This window comes from Carassius auratus, unplaced genomic scaffold, assembly GCF_003368295.1.
Source record: "Carassius auratus strain Wakin unplaced genomic scaffold, ASM336829v1 scaf_tig00216849, whole genome shotgun sequence".
Classification (NCBI taxonomy): Eukaryota; Metazoa; Chordata; class Actinopteri; order Cypriniformes; family Cyprinidae; genus Carassius; species Carassius auratus.
The window spans coordinates 264621-284659 of record NW_020528766.1 but is presented as its reverse complement, the minus strand read 5'-3'; the positions used below and the strand labels follow the sequence as shown (position 1 = coordinate 284659).

At 36.7% G+C, this 20039-nt stretch overlaps 1 protein-coding gene across 1 annotated transcript; it reads left to right on the top strand.

The window, feature by feature from the left end:
• Positions 1–1280: 1280 nt before the first annotated feature.
• Positions 1281–19334, top strand: LOC113099051 (serine/threonine-protein phosphatase 2A 55 kDa regulatory subunit B delta isoform-like). The gene is made up of 10 exons (XM_026264113.1): positions 1281–1453; positions 1672–1746; positions 9126–9223; positions 9311–9476; positions 9818–9930; positions 13642–13819; positions 14263–14427; positions 15669–15838; positions 16059–16150; positions 17329–19334. The coding sequence occupies exons 1-10, from the start codon at positions 1444–1446 to the stop codon at positions 17606–17608; spliced, it is 1347 nt and encodes a 448-aa protein (XP_026119898.1). The 5' UTR covers positions 1281–1443; the 3' UTR covers positions 17609–19334.
• Positions 19335–20039: the final 705 nt, after the last annotated feature.

Genomic DNA, 20039 nt, shown 5'->3' with positions numbered 1-20039 from the left:
CTTTCCAGACCTAAAAAAAAAAAAAAAAAAACGTCATAAGTTAATAGGCGCGCTATAATGTGATCAATAAAACATCTAAAATAATACATGCTGGGTGCATTCAGAGAAATAAAAATATTTGAATACATATCCCCAATGTTCCTGAAGTGGACAGAGGAATAAATCAACAAAAAACTAGTTCTACATGAATATTCAAGAGGATCCGTCAGCTTTGTGGAACGTTTGTGTAAATATAAACAAAGCCTAATCTTCTGAGTGACACGCAGGAATAGCAGAGCGGATTACTGCTGGCCAGTAGCTAATTAATAAATCATCAATGAATTAATTACATATTATGCATTAATTAGGATGTAGAGAATCATTCATGTGTACTTTAAATCACTGCTCACTTCCTCTGTTTCTCATTAGCAGTGTGGTACGGTGTGTTTTGGTGCTGGGATAATGGTTCAGGGTAATGACTCCCCTTTGCAGGATGTCTCTGTTGAAATACACTCTAATTTTGTCCTGTGCTGCTCTCCGTAAAACATTGATTCACAGACATCTGTCATATCCACATGGGTCTTGCATACAGATAAATAATTAATCTGATATTATTCTGTATGCTTTATTTATGTTCTTTAATGAAGAGCCCAATGTGATTTCCTCAAATAAACTAGATAGGGTAAGGCACAGATTTGATATGAATGCTAAATTGGCTTCACACAGTTGATTTTATTAAGAGTTCAGAGTTAATTGCAGGGGTTAATGGGCAAGCTTTTGCTCATGTGTTAATCTGCTCAAAACATGAACGATGAACAGACTGCTGCTGATTGTTACACTGCACCAGCAACTCTACATCTGTTTAAAAAACCCTTTCTTCTCACACAAATATAGTGTCTCCTCCATGTGGCGAAACTAGGAAATAGCCTGGTGAATTATAAAGTCATCATACTCCGAGAAGAGTGGATTATATTTATTGAGGATTTATTTAAAAATTAAAATGATTTTCAAAAATTTAATTCATTGAACAGCTTTACTGAGATGAACGTTAACTCTCAAATGCGTTAAAACACTAACGGTTTGTTCTAATGAAAAACGGACAGTGTGTCATTTGAATTGTCAGTCAACAAATACATTCAGTGTGTCAGGGGTGTTTTTTTTTTTTTTTTTTTTTTTTTGTTTAACAATAAACAAAAATACAAAACAAGGGCGTTTGGTTTTGCGTAACTCACGGCGTCTGCGCAAACGTCAGCGCAGCGACGACGCGACGGGCGCGCGGCTCGGTTGGTTAAATGACGTCACTGTGTCATGTCGACGGGCAGCGTGCGCCATCTTGAAACGAAACCAAATCACGGGCTGATCCCGCTCGCCTCCGCTCACTCTCATTCCGCGCTCATTCGCACTGTCCGCCCGGCTGTGGTCCAGGATTAGCCGCGCTGAAGGCTCGAGGAACAGGCGCAGGCGATGATGGCAGGTAAACGCGCCGTGCGGGGGTTTGAGTTGGTAGGCGGGGGCGCGAGCGGCAGGAGTGCGGCCTAAACATCAAACCAGACACTAAATCAAACCCACATCCACTGCGCTATCTCAGTATGCATGCTCGGGCTGGCAGGGCTCTGGCTTCTGCGTGATTAATTGCTTCTGGGAGGCTGATCTGAGCATGCATTTCAATGCACTTGTGTTGTTGTTTTGCAGGGGCTGGTGGAGGCAATGATTTCCAGTGGTGCTTCTCCCAGGTCAAAGGAGCCGTAGATGAAGATGTGGCAGAAGGTAAATAACTGTTTGCATTGGTTTAAAACACCTTTGGGTGAGTATGCATGAGTGATGAACACATTGGAAGAGTTTTTTGTAGTGAAGGGTGCATAGCAAGGTATGATAGGAAGAGATGGAGTCAGGAGTGTTACAGATCCATGCCCAAATTTCGTAATTACTCTTCAAAAAAAAAAAAAACGTTTATAGAGGGAAGTTAATGGACAGATACTCTTGTGCTTGAAACTTTGCATTGCAGTGCTGTAAATATTGTTTATGGAATAACATAATGCTTTCGATGTTCTTTATTTCTAAGTCTCTTTGGGTAAAACCACCTGCTAAATGATTAAATTTAATAGGTGTAAGAGGCAGTTGTGCAGAGGCAGTTGGTCATTGTCATAAAATAAACACAGACCACTTATTTTCTCATGATTTATATATATATTTTTGTTATCCTGATTAAATTCATATGGATATATGCATACATGTGAAATTAATGAACATGAAATAGTGAGTTTAATCAAAATTTGATGTTTCTGTGGTAGGGAAAAAAAAAAAAAAAAGAGTAAAAATATTGATGACTGGAGTTGCATTCCTAGGTGTGTCCAAATTGTTGTCCAATCAAATGCTCTTAAGAATGAGAATGCCACTCCCCTTTTATACTACTTAAGGTGTTACAACAGCAGGATTTGGCAAAAATGTAACTAATAAACCATAATTCCTTAGTTGATTATTCACTGTGCATTTATATTACACATTTTCTGAAATGTTAATTTACGTATGCATCTAATTAAAAAAAAAGAACACTAATTTACATGCCTTTTCATAAGGCCAGGTTAAAAACATATTCACCATGTTTTAAGACGTATAATGTTACATGTATAAAGCAAGTGATGTATGAACAAACAAATGTCTATAAAAGTCTTTGGAGTATAGATAGGAATGAACCTTTAAGTTTGGCGTAAGTTCTGCAGAATTGGAAATTTTTGACTTAGAAAATCTTTTAAAGATATGTATTGTAATTGAAATATAAAAACTCAGTAAGTGTAAGATGGAATATTTTGGATTTTTCTTTACAGTAGATGTTATGAAAGATGACGTTATGGAAGCAAAATGGTCTTAAATTAAAAAATTAAATTATAATTGACCAGTTAATAAAAAATGTATATATTTTGCCTGAAGTCAGACTATCATTGACAAGTAGCAGATAATTGACTGCTTTTTTTATTTAAATGAAACTATCAGTCAGTTTCATTAGGAAATATGGTTGCATGGGAAAGAATGCAATGCTCGTCAAACTATTTTTTGAGTTTTTAGTCACGTGATGGTGATTGTTAGCAAACAGGCAGTTAGCGAAGTACAGTAGTAACAATAAATCCAAATCAGAATGTATTATTATGGCATGGCACTTTGCAGATTGATGGATTGGTCTGCTGTTGGGCACACGCGTCAGTGAACAGTTTTGCTGTTTTCTGGGGCTCCTGTAGGGAAGCACATCCTGCCTTTGAAACAGTGGAAAGCATGTCCAACTGGTCCGACCAGCTCACATTATCCATGTGTCGTGTCCGAGGGTGCACTCCGCTCCATCCAGAGATCAGTCATTGAGGCCTTTCTATATTATTTTGCTAAAAATATCAAATCATGTCACTCTATAGGAGACAAAATGTAGCTGTTCTATTCCGTTCAGAGACCTTCGTAAGGAAGTTTAATGTTGAAACAAAAGTTTTTAGTATCTTAGTTGAGTGTTGTTTGTATGGTGGCAGTTGGTTGTTAATGTTTTTGCCTCTTCAAGCTCTCTGCTTTGCCCTCTGTAAAAAATAAAATTAATTTCTAGGAAACGGACACATTGACTGGTGTAATATCGTGCTAGAGAAGGTTATTTAGAGATCACTGTTTGGCCAGCTTGTGAGGTGTGATTGTTCCGAGCGATAGCCTAATCCTTCTTTGTGGAATTCTGTGGAAATGGAATTTTGAGTTGTAGTGATAAGGATGCATGCGAATTTGGATTCAAAACAGTACTGTCCATATTGTGTGTATTTTTAGCGGGCCTTCAGACTGTGCTTGCAGAATGCAAACATTAGAATTAAATTTGCTGTGACTTTCTCACACTCAGCATAATAAATGGCTCTGGGATAGTCGCTGGCTCCTTGCCATCCAAGTAATTCCTAAGTGTGAAGACTTCCGGTTTTCTCTGCACTTTCTAGTGGAGGTGTTTGCTGGTTTTGTGTGTTTAAGACCAGGAAACTGAGCAAAAAAGCTGTTCTTATAGCCTTATTAACGTGTTGCATATGATTTATTGAAATGTGCAAAAATGAGTTCTTATTGACTTGATATTTGTTTGTTTGATTCATCAATTAGATGAAAAAGGTGTTTTATACCTTGCAATGAGAGCCATTGTTGTCAAGTAGATTCAGAAAGCAATAACTAATGCATTTTTACATATTTTTCTGTTATTTAACATTATTTTACAATTTTAATTTACAATTTTTTTTATGTATTTTCTATTTCTTAAATGATTTTATAAATGTTTTATCTTTTTAATTCCTTAATTTAAATTTCAATTTAAAAAAAGTAATAAATATAATACAGCCATTTGTGTGAATTAAAATCTTATTAGACTTTTTTTTTTTTGTATTTCTGTGATTTATATTGTAATTTAGCCATTTTTTCCAACTTCAAATTATGTAAAGGTAAACTTTGGTAACAAACAAACAAAAAAAAAAAGATTTCTCAGTTTCTCACTTCAGTTTTATTGCTGCAGTGCAAAATGGGATTGTCAACCAGACCAACTGCTCAACACTTTCATGACAACCTGTCATAAATGTTGTATACACCTGGCAAACTCAATTATTTGTGTTACAGTTGAATCTAGTCCAACTTAATTAAATGTAAACTGGTATGCACTTCTGAACTGCTACAGATATTTTGAACAATGCAACTTGAACGTGTACAAAAAAGTTGTACAAACCCTTCAGCTAATGGGGCATTGGAAAGTAGACTGCTGTCAAAATTTAAATAAATGTTTTTTTTTTTTTGTTTTTTTTTTAGTCAGTAAATTAAAATAAAATTTAGTCTTACATCCGATTTAAAGAGCCCGTATTATGCCATTTTATAATTCATAATTCTTATATCATTTTGGGAGTCTCCTACAATAGGATTACGTGCATGCAAGGTCAAAAAATGCTTTCGTTTTCTTAAAATATGCATTTAATATCACCTCATTTTCCAGCAATTCTCAAACGATCCATTTGAAGAAATTCAGTCTTTCCACCCATTTGCGTGAGCGTGCTCTGCTCTGATTGGTCAGATGGCCTCGTCTGTTGTGGTTGGTCTACAGCTCACAGCGTGTCAGAAATGATTCTCATTTCAATATTTCTGTATTTTGAATGCTCAATAGAAAATATAAACATCTATTATTTATCATACTCACAGGTTGTGATTCAGTGAAGCAGCTTGTCCCAAAAAACAGGATACTGATTTATCTTTCAACAGCAAGCGTTTTGTGAATCCCGCGTTAAACTCCGATTCAGATCAGAGAAGCAGTCGTTTGTTGAATGACTTGTTTGTGGACGGGGTCAAGTTGTTTGCGCCTGGCCAGCGTAGAACATAGGCGCACATTATGCAAATGTGTTACCCCGTGATATGTACCTGTCACAGAAGTGGGATTTGAACTTGAATTAAAAACAACTCGTTTAGGCTGTAGAGAGTCTTCTTTATTTTGGGAACCAATATCTTTATTCATGGTGTGCTTTTCAACTTTGCAGATTGTTTACATTCACAAGCAGCTACATTACACACTGTATGAAAGGCAATATTGGAAAGGGCGTAATAGGGGCACTTTAAACATGGACGGGGACATGTATCGACAGGGACGTGTATTTATACAGTATCGTCATGGAAAATATCACAGTACTATGTTGTATCAAATTTTATTTTTCCACCCTTAGTGTGTGTGTGTAGATAGAGAGAGATATGTATATAGTCAATAACATTTTGTAGTATACATTTGTCCAAGAATTGATATTAAGTATAATTTTTTTAAATCATGGTGAATGTATTGTTTTAGTTGCTTGTGTGCCGTTTCTCCACCCCTGAAACACATTCAAACAGGAAGTGAGTCATTTGTTTGTGGGAAGGACTGCAGTACAAACTCCGTTTAAGTTATATGTGGATGTTTATAAGGCCGAAATTCCTTCAGGATCTCACATGAAGGGTTCGTGTCATGTGTGGAGGGATTCCCTCACGGTCTGTCCTGTCCAACATGGCACCCTCCGCTCACCAGCCAGCGCCGTCCATACTGCAGATACTCTCAGGCTCTTAAATCTTGCTCTGCTGCTTGTGTGCTGCTGACAGAAACAGCCTGGAACTGTTCTATAATGGCCTCTCTCTACCTTTCAGGATGGGTATGTGTGCATGTATCTCCGTCTGCCTCTTACACTGGGTTCTCCGCTTGTTTTTGAGCTTTTTCCTAGCGCTAACGGACTCCTCTGTGATGTAACGTGTCGTTTGGGTTACTGTAGGATGCTCTAATTTGATGGTTTTGGGTGGTGCTGATGTTATGTTGCTGTAGGTTGTGGCTGATGTCTGATGTGGATGTTATTCGTTAATATTTGCTGTGGTTTATTTACGAGATGGTCCTGTACCTGCCTACGCTTCCCCCGCTGCTGCTGCGGCTGTCTTGGTTTGTGTTGTGATACAGTACAGAGGTGTTTCCTCTCTATCTGTACTTGTGTCATTTTCAGATGCACATCACACGATGAAAAATCAGGATAGTTGATGACCATGACTCTTTACGCTAGATTGAATTTGACAAAAACATGTCCAGGGCAGGTCACCTTAAACTCCAAAATTAAGAGGGGGAAATAGTGCATATATTTTGCAGAAATAAAATGAAGGTCTATTTTAAGGACCAAAAATGTTTTAAATTTGTGTATTTATGACCGTTAAACCATAATTAAGTAGTCATTACTGTAAGAAGATAAATCAATATTTATAAGATATATTTTGTTTTATTTAGATTTTTGGTATGTGGAACTAACCGTTTGGTATAAAATCATATAAATAATAGCAATAATAATAATTATATTAGCTATGTTTTTCATAGTATAGATATTTGTCTGTTGTGTCATATAGCAACATATCAGTTGAAATTGGTGCAATCTAATGTGCACTCATTAAAAAAAATCTTGTTTTTAATTTTGATTAATACAAAAGTTTATGTAATTTAAGAAGGTGATAAATATTTAAATGGTATGTTCATATTAGTTTGCATTCATTAAATTGTAACTCTTATATTATTATTGGTGATATTATCATCTTTAGGGTTGGGTACCGAAACCAATGGCACCTGTACCAATATGGAACCAGTACCTTTGGAACCGGTATGCACCGAAACCGAATCAGCACGCAGATTTCGGTGCCTCTTAAATGCCTGAGCGATCGATTTAAATATTTGGCTTCGTAAACTGCACACAAATTTGCGATCGCCTCAGTCAGTCTGCTTAAATGTCATGTGAAAACGGCAGAATCTGTGCATATTTTTGTCATAAATACAGTTGACAAAAGGTCACGAGGGAGCAATCGGTTTCTCATCTACTGTAAAGTTTTCGCTCCGTTCACCGTTCATCACACCACAGCTGTTTTCTCCAGCAAAAATCAAGCCCTTAACACATATAAACGTATACTTTATACTTATTTTAATATACTTAATCCAATTATACATACTTTATGCATAAACTACTGTGCAAAAGTCTTAGTCTTAGGCAGTCCGTTGTCAGACTGTATGTGCATTAGGGCTGTCAACGAATATTCTAAATTCTAATATGTTAGAATTATATTTGAATAGTAAAAATATTAGAATAGTAAAAAAAAAACGAATTTCGAAAGGTGAAAATTAATATTTGTGTAAAAGTTGATTTTAATTTGGTTGCATTTTATTTGCTATCATTAAGTGGTGATGACTTGAACAGTAATGTAACGTAACAGGATGTTAAGAGGATTGTCATCAGTAAAACCTTTTTTTCTGTATGCTGAATAATCTTTGTGTTGATGTTGAAATATGACCGGCCATGTTCTTGTGTTTCGTGATGTTTGTGAGTCATCAGATTACTCTGTCACTGGTGTGACTAGAGATTGATTAATCAGATGATACACAGATGGTCCAGAACACACCGAGACCACCACCTGTTTGTTCCTCATTAGCTGATTCCTTCCACTCTGGATTTCTTTTAGTTTAGTTTCTTTAGGCACCTCAGGTGTGGTGTTGCCAGTCCGAGACTCGAACCCACAACCTTAGGGCTAGGAGTCAAAATCTCTAACCATTAGGCCACGACTTCCCCTCAAAGTGGTACATTTATTTTGTGTTATCCCAAACACTCTTGAATTAATAAAAATGAAAAAAAAAAAAACCACACAAAGTTACAGGGGAGTGTAAATGATATTCTCACACTGGCTTTGATGGTACTCAACACAGAAGTTCTGTGAACTGTGCTGTTTCTGTATAAACTGAAAAGAGTCTTTTTCCTCTTCGTCAAAACAATCTTTTTTTTTTTTTAATTCATGCTCGTTTTTAAACCAAACCTGTAGCTAAAGCTAACTCTGAACTGAGACAGAAGGACCTACTGAATCATTTAGGTTTGCTCAGATTAATTCATCACTCATCAGCGTTTTTCACCTGATGAAGAGTTTCCTCAATATATCCACAGTGAAGAAACCAAACGGTCATTAGATTTGTTTCAGTTTGGTTTTGATTATCTCTTGTCCTGTGTTTTTGGCGTGTGATCCTTCAGCTAAATGAAGCCTAGGCATGTCTGCATTGAGCTAAATGTTCTGTTTCAGGAACATTGAATCGTGGCTCTGTTTGTCCCTGTGTCCTCCCCTCCCCAAATGAGAGAGATCAGAAGGGGTGAAGCGGCAGGAAATGATCCATACGGAGCATAGATCCATTTTACTTCAGTTAAAACATCTACACTTAAATGTGTATGAATGAGACTTTAATATTGCATATATTGGCACAACGTGCATTGATCAGTGTTGCAAAAATAAGACCAGGAACATGCATTTAGGGACAATTTTGGCGTCTTTTTAGTTTTTTGAAGCCGTGCATGTTGAATGTATGACAGATTCAGGATATAGGTTAGTTTTAACTATGGTTTGAGCTTAAAACATTTCAACTTAAGCATGCATGAAGATGAGTCATGAATAATGAATATTTAATGAAAGAAAAACGTGATTTGTCTTTGGCATGATATGCAATGATTAGTCTTGCACAATAAAATCAAAAACATTCATTTAGAAAGTTAATGTTGGTGTCAAAGCTATCTTCTTTTTTAAAGCTGTGCATGTTTAATGTATGAAGTAAATAATTGTCTAATCTTGCTTTCTTCCTTTCGGATATGCAGCGGACATTATCTCAACTGTTGAATTTAACTATTCGGGGGAGTTATTAGCCACGGGAGACAAAGGGGGAAGAGTTGTCATATTTCAGCGAGAACAGGAGGTGATGCAAGATTTTTACTGCATTAATTTTTTTTTAGGAAGTGTGATTCCATGCGTTTACGTAAGTGTTCAATGTTTCTGTCCACAGAGTAAAAACCGCCTGCTCTCAAGAGGGGAATACAACGTGTACAGCACCTTTCAGAGTCACGAGCCTGAGTTTGATTACTTGAAAAGTTTAGAAATCGAGGAGAAGATCAATAAAATCAGATGGCTCCCGCAACAGAACGCTGCACACTTTCTCCTTTCTGCAAACGGTATGAAGACACCGTTGTGATTTTGCCTTAAAGTGTCCATTCATCAAAAAAAATCCTAAAAAAATGCAATATTTATTTTTTGTCGCAATATTTCTGTTTTAAAAATTAGAGGCTTTCAAAAACAATAACAAAAATCTTACCATCTCAAAATGTATGAATGGTGGTGTATCTATAGCTGTTTCAAAATTATTTGAGCTGCCTACCTAGACAGAAAATGACACATTTTGCTCTGATTAAAGGAAAATGTGGTGCTTTTTGGCTTAATTTCCTCTTTTTAGAAACAAGTTTTGGATGTGCAATTTCTCTATTACTGACTTGCTTCTTTTTTTTTCCTCACAAAGATAAAACCATCAAACTATGGAAGATCAGTGAAAGGGACAAACGAGCAGATGGATATAATCTTAAAGACGAAGACGGAAGACTGCGAGATCCGTTCCGAATCACAACACTACGGGTTAGTCTGCCGCTTCTCTTCAGATGACATTTTGAGTTGAGAGCGCAGCCAGTGAAGCACAGGTTTTTAGTTAATACATATTTAATAAGATTTAAAGTCAGATGTTTCCAGAACCTGTAGTCTGTAGAGTACATGCCATGTGATGTAAATGCGCAGTATAAACCCAGCTATCAGTGGAGCAGGACTGCACCTGAGAAAGAGATGTGTTCCAGACAAGTCAAGACAAGTACATTTTTGAAAAACTATACAGCAGTGTGCCATAATTTAATCGCAACCTTGTATAGGTTTTATATTGGTTGTTATATTATATTGCATATTTAGTGCTGTCAAACGATTATTCTCGATTAATTGCATCCAAAATAAAAGTTTTTGTTTACATAATGTGTGTGTACACTGTCTATATTTATTATATACACGCGCATGTATATTTAAGATTTTTTTTTTTATTATATATTAAATATATTTATGTATGAAAGTATTTATATTAATATAATTATATTTAAATATTTTCAAAATATAAACTGTATGGGTGTCTTTGTATATGCATAACCCACATTATGTAAATAAAAACTTTTATATTGGATGCGATTAATCGTTTGACAGCACTAATATATTTATATCTATATTATGGGTGTAACGTCACACGTATTCGCATTGAACCATTCGGTACAAGGCTTTCGGTTCGGTACACACTACAAACCCAACGATTCGGTCTAATACTATTATATTTGGAAAATAAAAAGATTAAAATGTGTAAAATGTAATGTTCTCAGTGCCCACCACCCAAAGAAAAACACTATTCCTAGCTCACTGCAATATAGATAGACGTTAATGCAATTACAAGAACCAGAAATAGAGGATCCTCCAATAACCAACAGGTCTGCTGTTTGGGACCACTTTGGTTTCCCCGTAAGTTATGAGGGTGATGATAAAAAAAACAATGGTATGTTGCATCTGCTACACGACATTAAGCTACATCAGCGGCAATACTTCAAACATGCCAAACACATTTATGCTGAAATCACCCCATTGTGTCAATAACTGGAACTAGAGGAAAACTAGAAACACACACACTGCAAACATAGCCAAGGATATGAGACCTTACTCTGTAGTGGAAAACATGGGTTTTAAGAACATGCTTAAAGGTGCTGTATGTAGGATTGTTACAGAGTTGTTGAACTAAGTATTGCAATCCAAATTAAAAAAAAATATTGGAGAGGGGGTGTTTTTCCACCCGGCCCCTCCCCCTAAGACTTGACACACATGCAGGTTGCCAGATTGACGACACCAACAGGAATGAGCGCACTTGATGATGAATGATGAACACCCCAACCAGGGGTGCCTAAATACAATTGGGTAAACTGGCAGTGGGCAGGTTTCACAAACCATAACAGAGACTGACATTCCGGCCCGGAAATGCACATTTTCAAAGAAAGAAAAACTGTAGCATTGTTTTTCAGATAAACAAGTATGTTAACTTACCATGTTTCTTAAATATCTGCAAATGGATTATTGTATTTTTATGCTTAAGTGGAGTCAAAAACTTACCAACAGCATCTTTGTTGTAATTGAGCCCCATAACACTATTCCTTCACGATTCCTGCTTTGTACAAAATAAAACAAAAGCCCAAATAGAGAACCAGTTGGCCGAAGCACCAGTGTTTGCTCTTACAACGGACTGCTAGACGTCAAGGGCTACACAAAGCTTACCTGACTGTAACGGCACATTACCTTACCGCTGAATGGGAGATGAAAACTCCCCCTTTAGAGTCACACAAGTGAGGATTTGTCCAAAGGAATGACAGAAGCGGTGGAAATGTGGAAGCTGGAACGAGCTAATATGACTGCTGACAATGCCAGGAATATAGTTAATGCTGTTAATGCTGTTGGAGCTGCTGGACTCGCACCACAAATAGGATGCTTTGCCCATGTCATTAATCTCAGTCTCAGAAAGCAATGGCAGTGCAGCAGATCTCTCGCCTCCTGGCAAAGATCAGAAAGATTGTGACCTTCTTTCACAGAAGCACAACAGTGACCCATGTGTTGAAGACAAAACAGGAGTTGCTGCAGCTTCCTATTCACAAACTCATCCAAGATATACCAGCTAAATGGAATTTATGCTACAATATGATTGAAAGATATCTTGAGCTTCAGACAGCAGTGTATTCTGCAGTGGCGGGCAAAGCTTTGAAGAAAAATGTTAAAGACTTTGTGACTTTGTTTAAAAATGACATGTCATCACAGTTTTGAAAACTGAGTCCGCTCCATCTGCGTCCATGGTCCTGCCTAAGAAAACGATGATCCTGAAATCAATGGTACTGTCTGATGATGACAGCACAGCAGCGAGGGATGGCAAAACTGCTATCAGAAATGACCTGCAGCAGAGACACACAGAACCTGGTCTGCAAGATTACTACACAAGAGCACCGCTTTGAATCCACGATTCAAGTCATTGCTACACTTGGATTCTATCACTGGCCTGAGACTCTGACCTTCTCACCACAGAGATTGAGCACTGAACAACAGGTACTATTTATATTTTGCTGCTTACTATATTTTTGATCTAATTATTTGCATTCTTATGTTTTTATTTCAATATCGTTGACACTGTGAGTACACCTTGATGTGTTCTTTATAATCTGTTCTGTATTGTGGTATTCCATGTTCCTGTGTATAACCTTTCCATGTGTGATTAATACTAACCTTTTGTAGTGAGTCCCATGCTATGGGGTATTAGCATCTGTCTCACAACTCTTCAGTCAGTCCCAGTCTTTGTAGAAACAAGGTTACACTTGATTTCTAACACCTGATCATTTTATTTTACTAGTGTAAGATTTTTATAGGTTTTTTTTTTTTTAAATATTTCTCCAGGGCCAAGCCACAGGCACCACAGAGCCACCTCCATAGAGACTCAGACAGTGGACATGGAGCCCTCAACATTACCTCCACAAGAAAAGAAATTGGCCATGACTGAGCTGTTTGGAGGACTGTTCATGACCCATGACCAGGAGCCAATCTCAAAGTCTGTGGTCAAAATGGCGAAGGGGGAGATGCAATTGTTCAGGGAGTGGATGCAGATCCACTGAAATGGTGGAAAGCCCAAAAGCACTATACCCTCAATTTGCCATGTTGGCACGGCGTTACCTGGCTGTGCCTGGAACATCTGTCTCTAGCAAGAGGGTGTTTTCCACTGCAGGTGACATCAAGCGGATCTGTGCTGTCTGAAGAAAACGTGGAGAGACTCATCTTTCTGAAGAAATCGTACAAATTGAGTAAAAACACAGAGTTCCATATTAAAACAAAATTGTGCTTTTCTTGTATATTTGTTTATAGCTTATACTACAATATTTCATTCAGTTTTTTTTATAAGGACTTATTTGGTTTTGGTTTTTGTTTGATATGCTGCTAAGAAGACGGGCCAAGTATAGCTCCATCATTGTTCAAAGTAAAATAATAAAAGATCATACTTTGATGTAAAAATCAAGGAAATGTATCTAGCTGCTCTTTTTTTTGCTGTATCGAAAACATACCGAATCGTGACACCACTGTGTTGTATCGAACCAAATCATTATTTTTGTGAACAGTTACACCCCTAATATATCTTTATGTATGCAAATATTAACTTCGAATTTGAGAGGGGAGTTAAAGAAAATATTTCATGTTCTTTTCAATGTGTACCTTTTCTTGGCTTAATATTTCGTTGTTTCGCAGGTTCCTGTGCTGATGCCGATGGACTTGATGGTGGAAGCAAGCCCACGCAGAATATTTGCTAATGCACATACATATCACATCAATTCCATTTCAGTAAATAGTGATTATGAAACATACCTTTCTGCAGACGACCTCAGAATAAACCTCTGGCATTTAGAAATCACAGATAGAAGTTTTAGTATCCTTTACCAAATCAGTGACAATCAGTTTTTTCCCCTCTCTGTTATTGAAATGTGCCTGATCTGAATTTGTCTTCTATGAATGTCTATACTATAAATTCCACATGCCTGGTTTTCTTTATTTTTATATGTACCTTTTTAAGACTTGTAAGTATTCTCTATGCTTGTGAAATGACGTAATATAGTTGTGCCTATATGGTCCAATATATTAATCTTTTAGACTGCAATAGGTTCACAATACAGTATGTCCCCTTGATCATTTGTATTTTACTGTAAAACATACACATTTTTAGTATGTGTGGATTAAGACCTTTTCAACCGTTTCTTCAGAAACCGAGTCCCCAAGGAATGACCAAGGCCTGCATCTCTGACACGGCTCAATGACTTTAAAAGTGTGTTTGAAGTCATTTCTGTTGCTTTCCTTTACCGTTTCCCTCCTCAGACATTGTAGATATAAAACCAGCCAATATGGAGGAGCTGACGGAGGTGATAACGGCGGCCGAGTGTCACCCGCACCAGTGTAATGTCTTTGTGTACAGCAGTAGTAAAGGAACCATCCGCTTGTGTGACATGAGGGCCGCCGCGCTCTGTGATAGACATAGCAAATGTGAGTATTTTGAGTCAGTCCAGTCTCTCTTTTTTTCCATTTGTCTTTTCCCCCCTCTTTTTTTCCCTTTTATATTCTTCCGTCCCTTTATTTCCCATCAGATGGCGAGTCTGAACTCTTTACGTGGGAATGTTCCCTGACACAGTGTCCTTTTCTCCTAAAACCCGATCAGACTCTCTCACTAAGAGGCAGTGGAAAGTTCTCCTTTTGTCGGTTTTTGCCATCCACTGTTTAATGTCAGCATGGCCTTGTGTTATGTAATAACTGGATTATGTAATTAATCGAGCACTCCGTTTACTCCAGACCAAAAAAGCAAACTCTCCCCATTTACTTCCTGTCAGTACAAAACAGAACACGAGTGCATAAAACTGAAGTGTTTGGATGGAATGAATGGACTGTTAGCATTATGTATCCAGCATTTTATTTTAGTTTGTTAACTGTTAGTGTGTATATATGCAATTCAATCCTTTATTTGTGTTATTTTACCAAGTATTATGTTCTTTACAAAAGAAGATTTGACGTTATGATTTATTCTAGAATACACATTTTGGCATTTGGCAGTCTGCTCTTTTTGATAGGGTTCATTTCTGGTCCATTGGTCACACTAAATATATGAAGATCAAGTCAAATGCATTGTGGGATATATACACGCACCACTGTTCAAAAGCTTGGGGTCAGATCTTTTTGGTAATAATAATTTTCTAAACACTCAAAGCTCTTTACTTTTTTTTAGGGGGGCATCTCCTCAACCACCTGGTAGAAGGCACTTGTGCTCACAAAGAGTATTTATTTGCTTTAAAAAAAAAAAAAATTGTAAAATTGTAAAATTATATTCACAAAAAAAGGTTGTATTAAAAAAAAAAAAGAAAAGAAATTCATGCATTTATTTTTATATTTTTAAAATGCTTTTTTTTCTATCTTTCTGTCGTGTAAAGCAAAACGTTTGAATTTTCAGTATTACTCCAGTCTCAAGTGTCATATGATCCTTCGGAAATCATTGTAATATGCTGTTTTGCGACAAAAGGACATTTCATATCAATATTGAAGAGAGTATAAAGATTCTACAGTCACTTTTGAGCAAAAGTATCCATTTGTTTAAAAAAAAAAAATCTTTCTGATCCAAACTACTGGTATTATTCTTTTTTTTTTTTCTTCTTTTTTTTTTTTTTACTCAAACAGCTTTTAATGTTTCTGCTGCAAGTCTGAAATGTCATCAAAAATGTGTTTTTGTTTGTCCTAAGTTTTTGAGGAGCCAGAAGATCCCAGCAGCCGGTCGTTCTTCTCAGAAATCATCTCCTCCATATCTGACGTCAAGTTCAGCCACAGCGGTCGATACATGATGACCCGCGATTACCTCTCTGTTAAGGTTTGGGACCTGAATATGGAGAACCGGCCCGTAGAGACCTACCAGGTACAGTAGAGATCTTATTGCAATAGTTGACATTCCAGAGCGTGTACGGTCATGTTTTCAGAACATGGTGTTTCACGTCTTCAATTAATACATTCTTCAAATACTGCCGGCACCTCCCCAAAGTTTCACACGCTGCTTAAATATCATTTTGCTAATGATACGACAATTTCTTTGTTAGTTTTTGTTGCTGATTCACATTTGTTGTGTTCCTCTGTTTTAGGTACACGAGTACCTACGTAGCAAGTTGTGCTCTCTCTACGAGAACGACTGCATTTTCGACAAGTTTGAGTGCTGTTGGAACGGTTCAGACAGGTGCGGATCCGTATTTAATAATGATGGATTCTGGGTTCACACTGAATTTTACCCTCCCGGGTTCCAAGTACTTTTAAAATGTATATATATTTTTATTTATATTATATAGAGAGAAATTGTTTTAAGAAAAACATTATGGTAAAATTAGAAATTAATATATAATTAATAATATAATAAAATTGTATGTTATACCAGTGTTTGGAAGTTAAACATTCTGGCAAAATATTACATGACCTTTTTTTATAAATATATTTTATGTGCGTGTATGTGTGTACACACACACACACACACATAGTTGGAATCACTATTTTCAAATATTTGATTAGTTGATTTAATAATAGAATATCGAATATGCTGTGAATTTATTATATATATCGTTTTTTACAATAATTCTCCATGTTTTCAAGGCTGATGTGGTGCTAACGTGTTAATGTAACCAGAGGGTGGCGCTGCCAATAACGCACCTAAAAGCTTTTTTTAGACAGTAGAAGAACATCACATTTTCATGCACGCACACACTGTAGATTTATGTCGAGATTTGAGTCAAAACTTTTTCTTTAGCGGCTGATTTCCTTAATCTAGTGCTAGCAGCAGCCCACCTCTGACGAAACTAGCTTGGGCCGAAGGTAGATGCACACACCTACACCAGGTGTACATTTCAGCCAGAATTGACCCGAATGCAACTTGCTGAGTGTTTGATTCAGCTTTTATTAAAAGCTTTATAAGATTTAAAAGTGAACAATTGTAATGTTTACTTTAATGTTTATCCTATATGATAACAGGATTTTATTTCTGATTTGGTATTGATGAAGTGGTACTTGAACACAAATGATGTGATTAAAAGAATCACTGAATCAGATTTTTTAAACTGAATCAAAATAAAATAGTGAATCAAAAATTAAGTACTACCTGGGAATCAGATTTTGATCCTGCATCAAAACGGTGTTATACTTGAGATACAAACAAAAAAGATCTAAAAACGGTTTGCAACCTATAATGCAGATAGGAAAAAAATAGCTTAAATAAATGCATCACAGTTTGCTTGAATGTAATTGAAAACGTTGGTGCAAAAAAAAAAAAAAGAATTAGTTTTACATATCATTTGCAACAAATTGACATCATTTTTTTTATTTTCTTTTTTTTCATCTCATCGGCCCCTGCAATTCCATCCTCCTCAGTGCCATTATGACGGGTTCCTACAACAATTTCTTCAGGATGTTTGACAGGAACACGCGCAGGGACATCACACTGGAGGCATCGAGGGAGAACAGTAAACCCCGTGCCATTCTCAAACCCCGCAAGGTCTGCACCGGAGGCAAACGGAAGAAAGACGAAATCAGCGTGGACAGCCTGGACTTCAACAAGAAGATCCTACACACCGCCTGGCACCCGAAAGAGAACGTCATAGCTGTGGCCGCCACCAACAACCTGTATATATTCCAGGACAAAATGAATTAAAAAAGAGAGAGAGTGATTTAAAAATCAAGAAGAAACAATAATCAAGAAAACGAAACATCCCTTCCTCCCCGTTCCCCCCCGCGCAGGTCGGAGGACGCTCAAGAAATCTCGTACTTTGCAATGATAAGCCTAGTAGTTAAATCTGTAAGAGAAATATGGCCCAGTTATCAACCTGACAATGAAGCAAAGCACTTCAACTTAAGCAGTGAGCTGAGAGACGGACTATATATCAGTAATTCACGATGTTCCCAAACTAAAATGAATAAGGAAAGGCTGATATCAACAACCCTCCAGTAAAGGAACAGACATCAATCAGCATTCACAAAAGTCATACATGTATTTGTCTTTCAGCTGAGCCTAACGTTTTTTTTATCTGATGACCAAAAGTACGGAAGCGCACCAGGATGAGTAACGTCTCGCTGTCAGTCGTATGTATACTCGCTGTTCGAAATTCAGGCCTTCATGAGCGCTTGTTTAATGCCCGTTAACATTCCTTCCTCTGGGCCGACTCTCAGGCCTTCATGTTCTACCTTTTTTAAGCACTTAAAACAGGTCTCCATTTTGGTCAGGTTTATTTTGTTCGTTTCTTTCGGTTTTATTTTTGTTCTGTTTTGATTTTATACTTTTTTTCTTGTTTTCTCATGCATAATAATATCTACTCACTGACTGTATCTATATATCACACCATCTGGTGTCGAACCACTTAATAAAAGTAACATAACTACAAAGAGAAAGCGTTTTCACGTTATGAGCAGGTATGTATGATTTTTACGTTCTGTATTTGCATGTAATCTGCATATGTAGATCTGGAGCGCAAGTGGGTAAAATGTGAAATCATCCTGCCAAACCCAAATCTGCAGCATTATTGGGGATTACCATGAAAAAAAAAAAAAAAAATTGGTGATTGAAATGACTTTCGACGAAAACAAATTGGCTCAATTTTTTTTTTTTTTTTTTACTTTATGAATGCAACATTAGCTTGTATGTCGGCGGAGTCAAAAAAAAAAAAAAAAGTCTGAAAACACAATTCCCTCATAATGTTCGGCTGGGAAGCAAATCTCCATATTGTACTACTTGAATTTGCAGTTGCACTGTTTGATTGAGGACATTGGCCATGAAATGCATCAGTATTGCTGTCTGTTTCACTTTTCATTTCAGTTTTCAGTTTTCATTTTACGTATTTCTTTTTTTTTTATTTTTTTTTTTTTTTACTTCGTAAAGGGATTCTACCGCCTTAAGTCTGTCTGTTTGTCCTATAACAGTCCTCAACCGGTAACCTTGAGGACTACATGATCTCAATTATTTTTTTTATTTTAGCACTCCATTTGTCTGTTCATGTGCTGCTCCGGTTTGTGAGGCTTAGTATTTGGACACTAATATACGAGATGTCGGTGACGACTGTCGCGAAACACTCAAATCAAAACCACATCAGAATGCGGTTTAAAGAAACCGATGACAACATACAGTTTGTGCGCTGCTGAATTTTGACATGCGGCTGCAAAACTGATGTCAAAATGACAAACGTAACTTAACGGTTGACAAATACAAAGTTGTTGTTGTTCTAGCTGATTGTGACGCTCTTTAAGTCTGGGAACTGACAGGTCGGATACGTACTCCCAGACCTTGTTCCTTGTTAAATGATGATGATGCTAACATTGTGAAAGTGTACACTTGTTTGATTATTTTTGACCAAAGTTAAATAAAATTTTAATTGTGTTTATCTGAATCGACACCCTGCCCAACACTTCTTCAAACGATTTCAGGTGACCTTAGCAAATTTGGTTTTGGAATGGAGAAGTAGTATATATGTGACCCTGGACCACAAAACCAGCCATAAGGGTAAATTTCTCTAAATTGAGATTTATACATCATCTGAAAGCTGAATCAATAAGTTTTCCATTGATGTATGGGTTGTTTCTGAAGACTGTATTTGGCCGAGATACAACTTTATTTGAAAATCTGGAGTCTGAGGGTGCAAAAAAATCCAAAATACTGAGAAATTCACCTTTGGAGTTGAACAAATGAAGTGCTTAGCAATGCATATTACTGATAAAAAATTAGGTTTTGATATATTAACGGTAGGAAATTTACAAAATATCTTCATGGAACATGATCTTTACTTAATATGCTATTGATTTTTGTCGTTATCCCATTCAATTTGACCCCTACAAGTAACTCCAGTGACTTAAGGACTGGTTTTGTGGTCCTGGGTCACATTTTTTTATTGTGCCGTAAATACGGTTTATACATTGCCTTCTATTTAAGTATGTGTCTATATGTAATGATAAACTAAGAAAACTTTTTTTGAAAGAAGTCTGTATGAGTATTTGAGTTTGTTTGATCAAATATGCAGTTAATATTTTGAAATATTATTCCAATATAAAAAAATTAGTGCTGTGAAACAATTAATCGCACCCAAAACAAGTTTTTG

What these genes read in the sequence shown, in the direction of transcription:
- LOC113099051 (XM_026264113.1), top strand. An exon ending in TATTTCAGCGAGAACAGGAG is followed by an intron (nt 9,224 to 9,310) that starts GTGATGCAAGAT and finishes TTCTGTCCACAG; the next exon opens with AGTAAAAACCGCCTGCTCTC. An exon ending in GGCCCGTAGAGACCTACCAG is followed by an intron (nt 15,839 to 16,058) that starts GTACAGTAGAGA and finishes CCTCTGTTTTAG; the next exon opens with GTACACGAGTACCTACGTAG.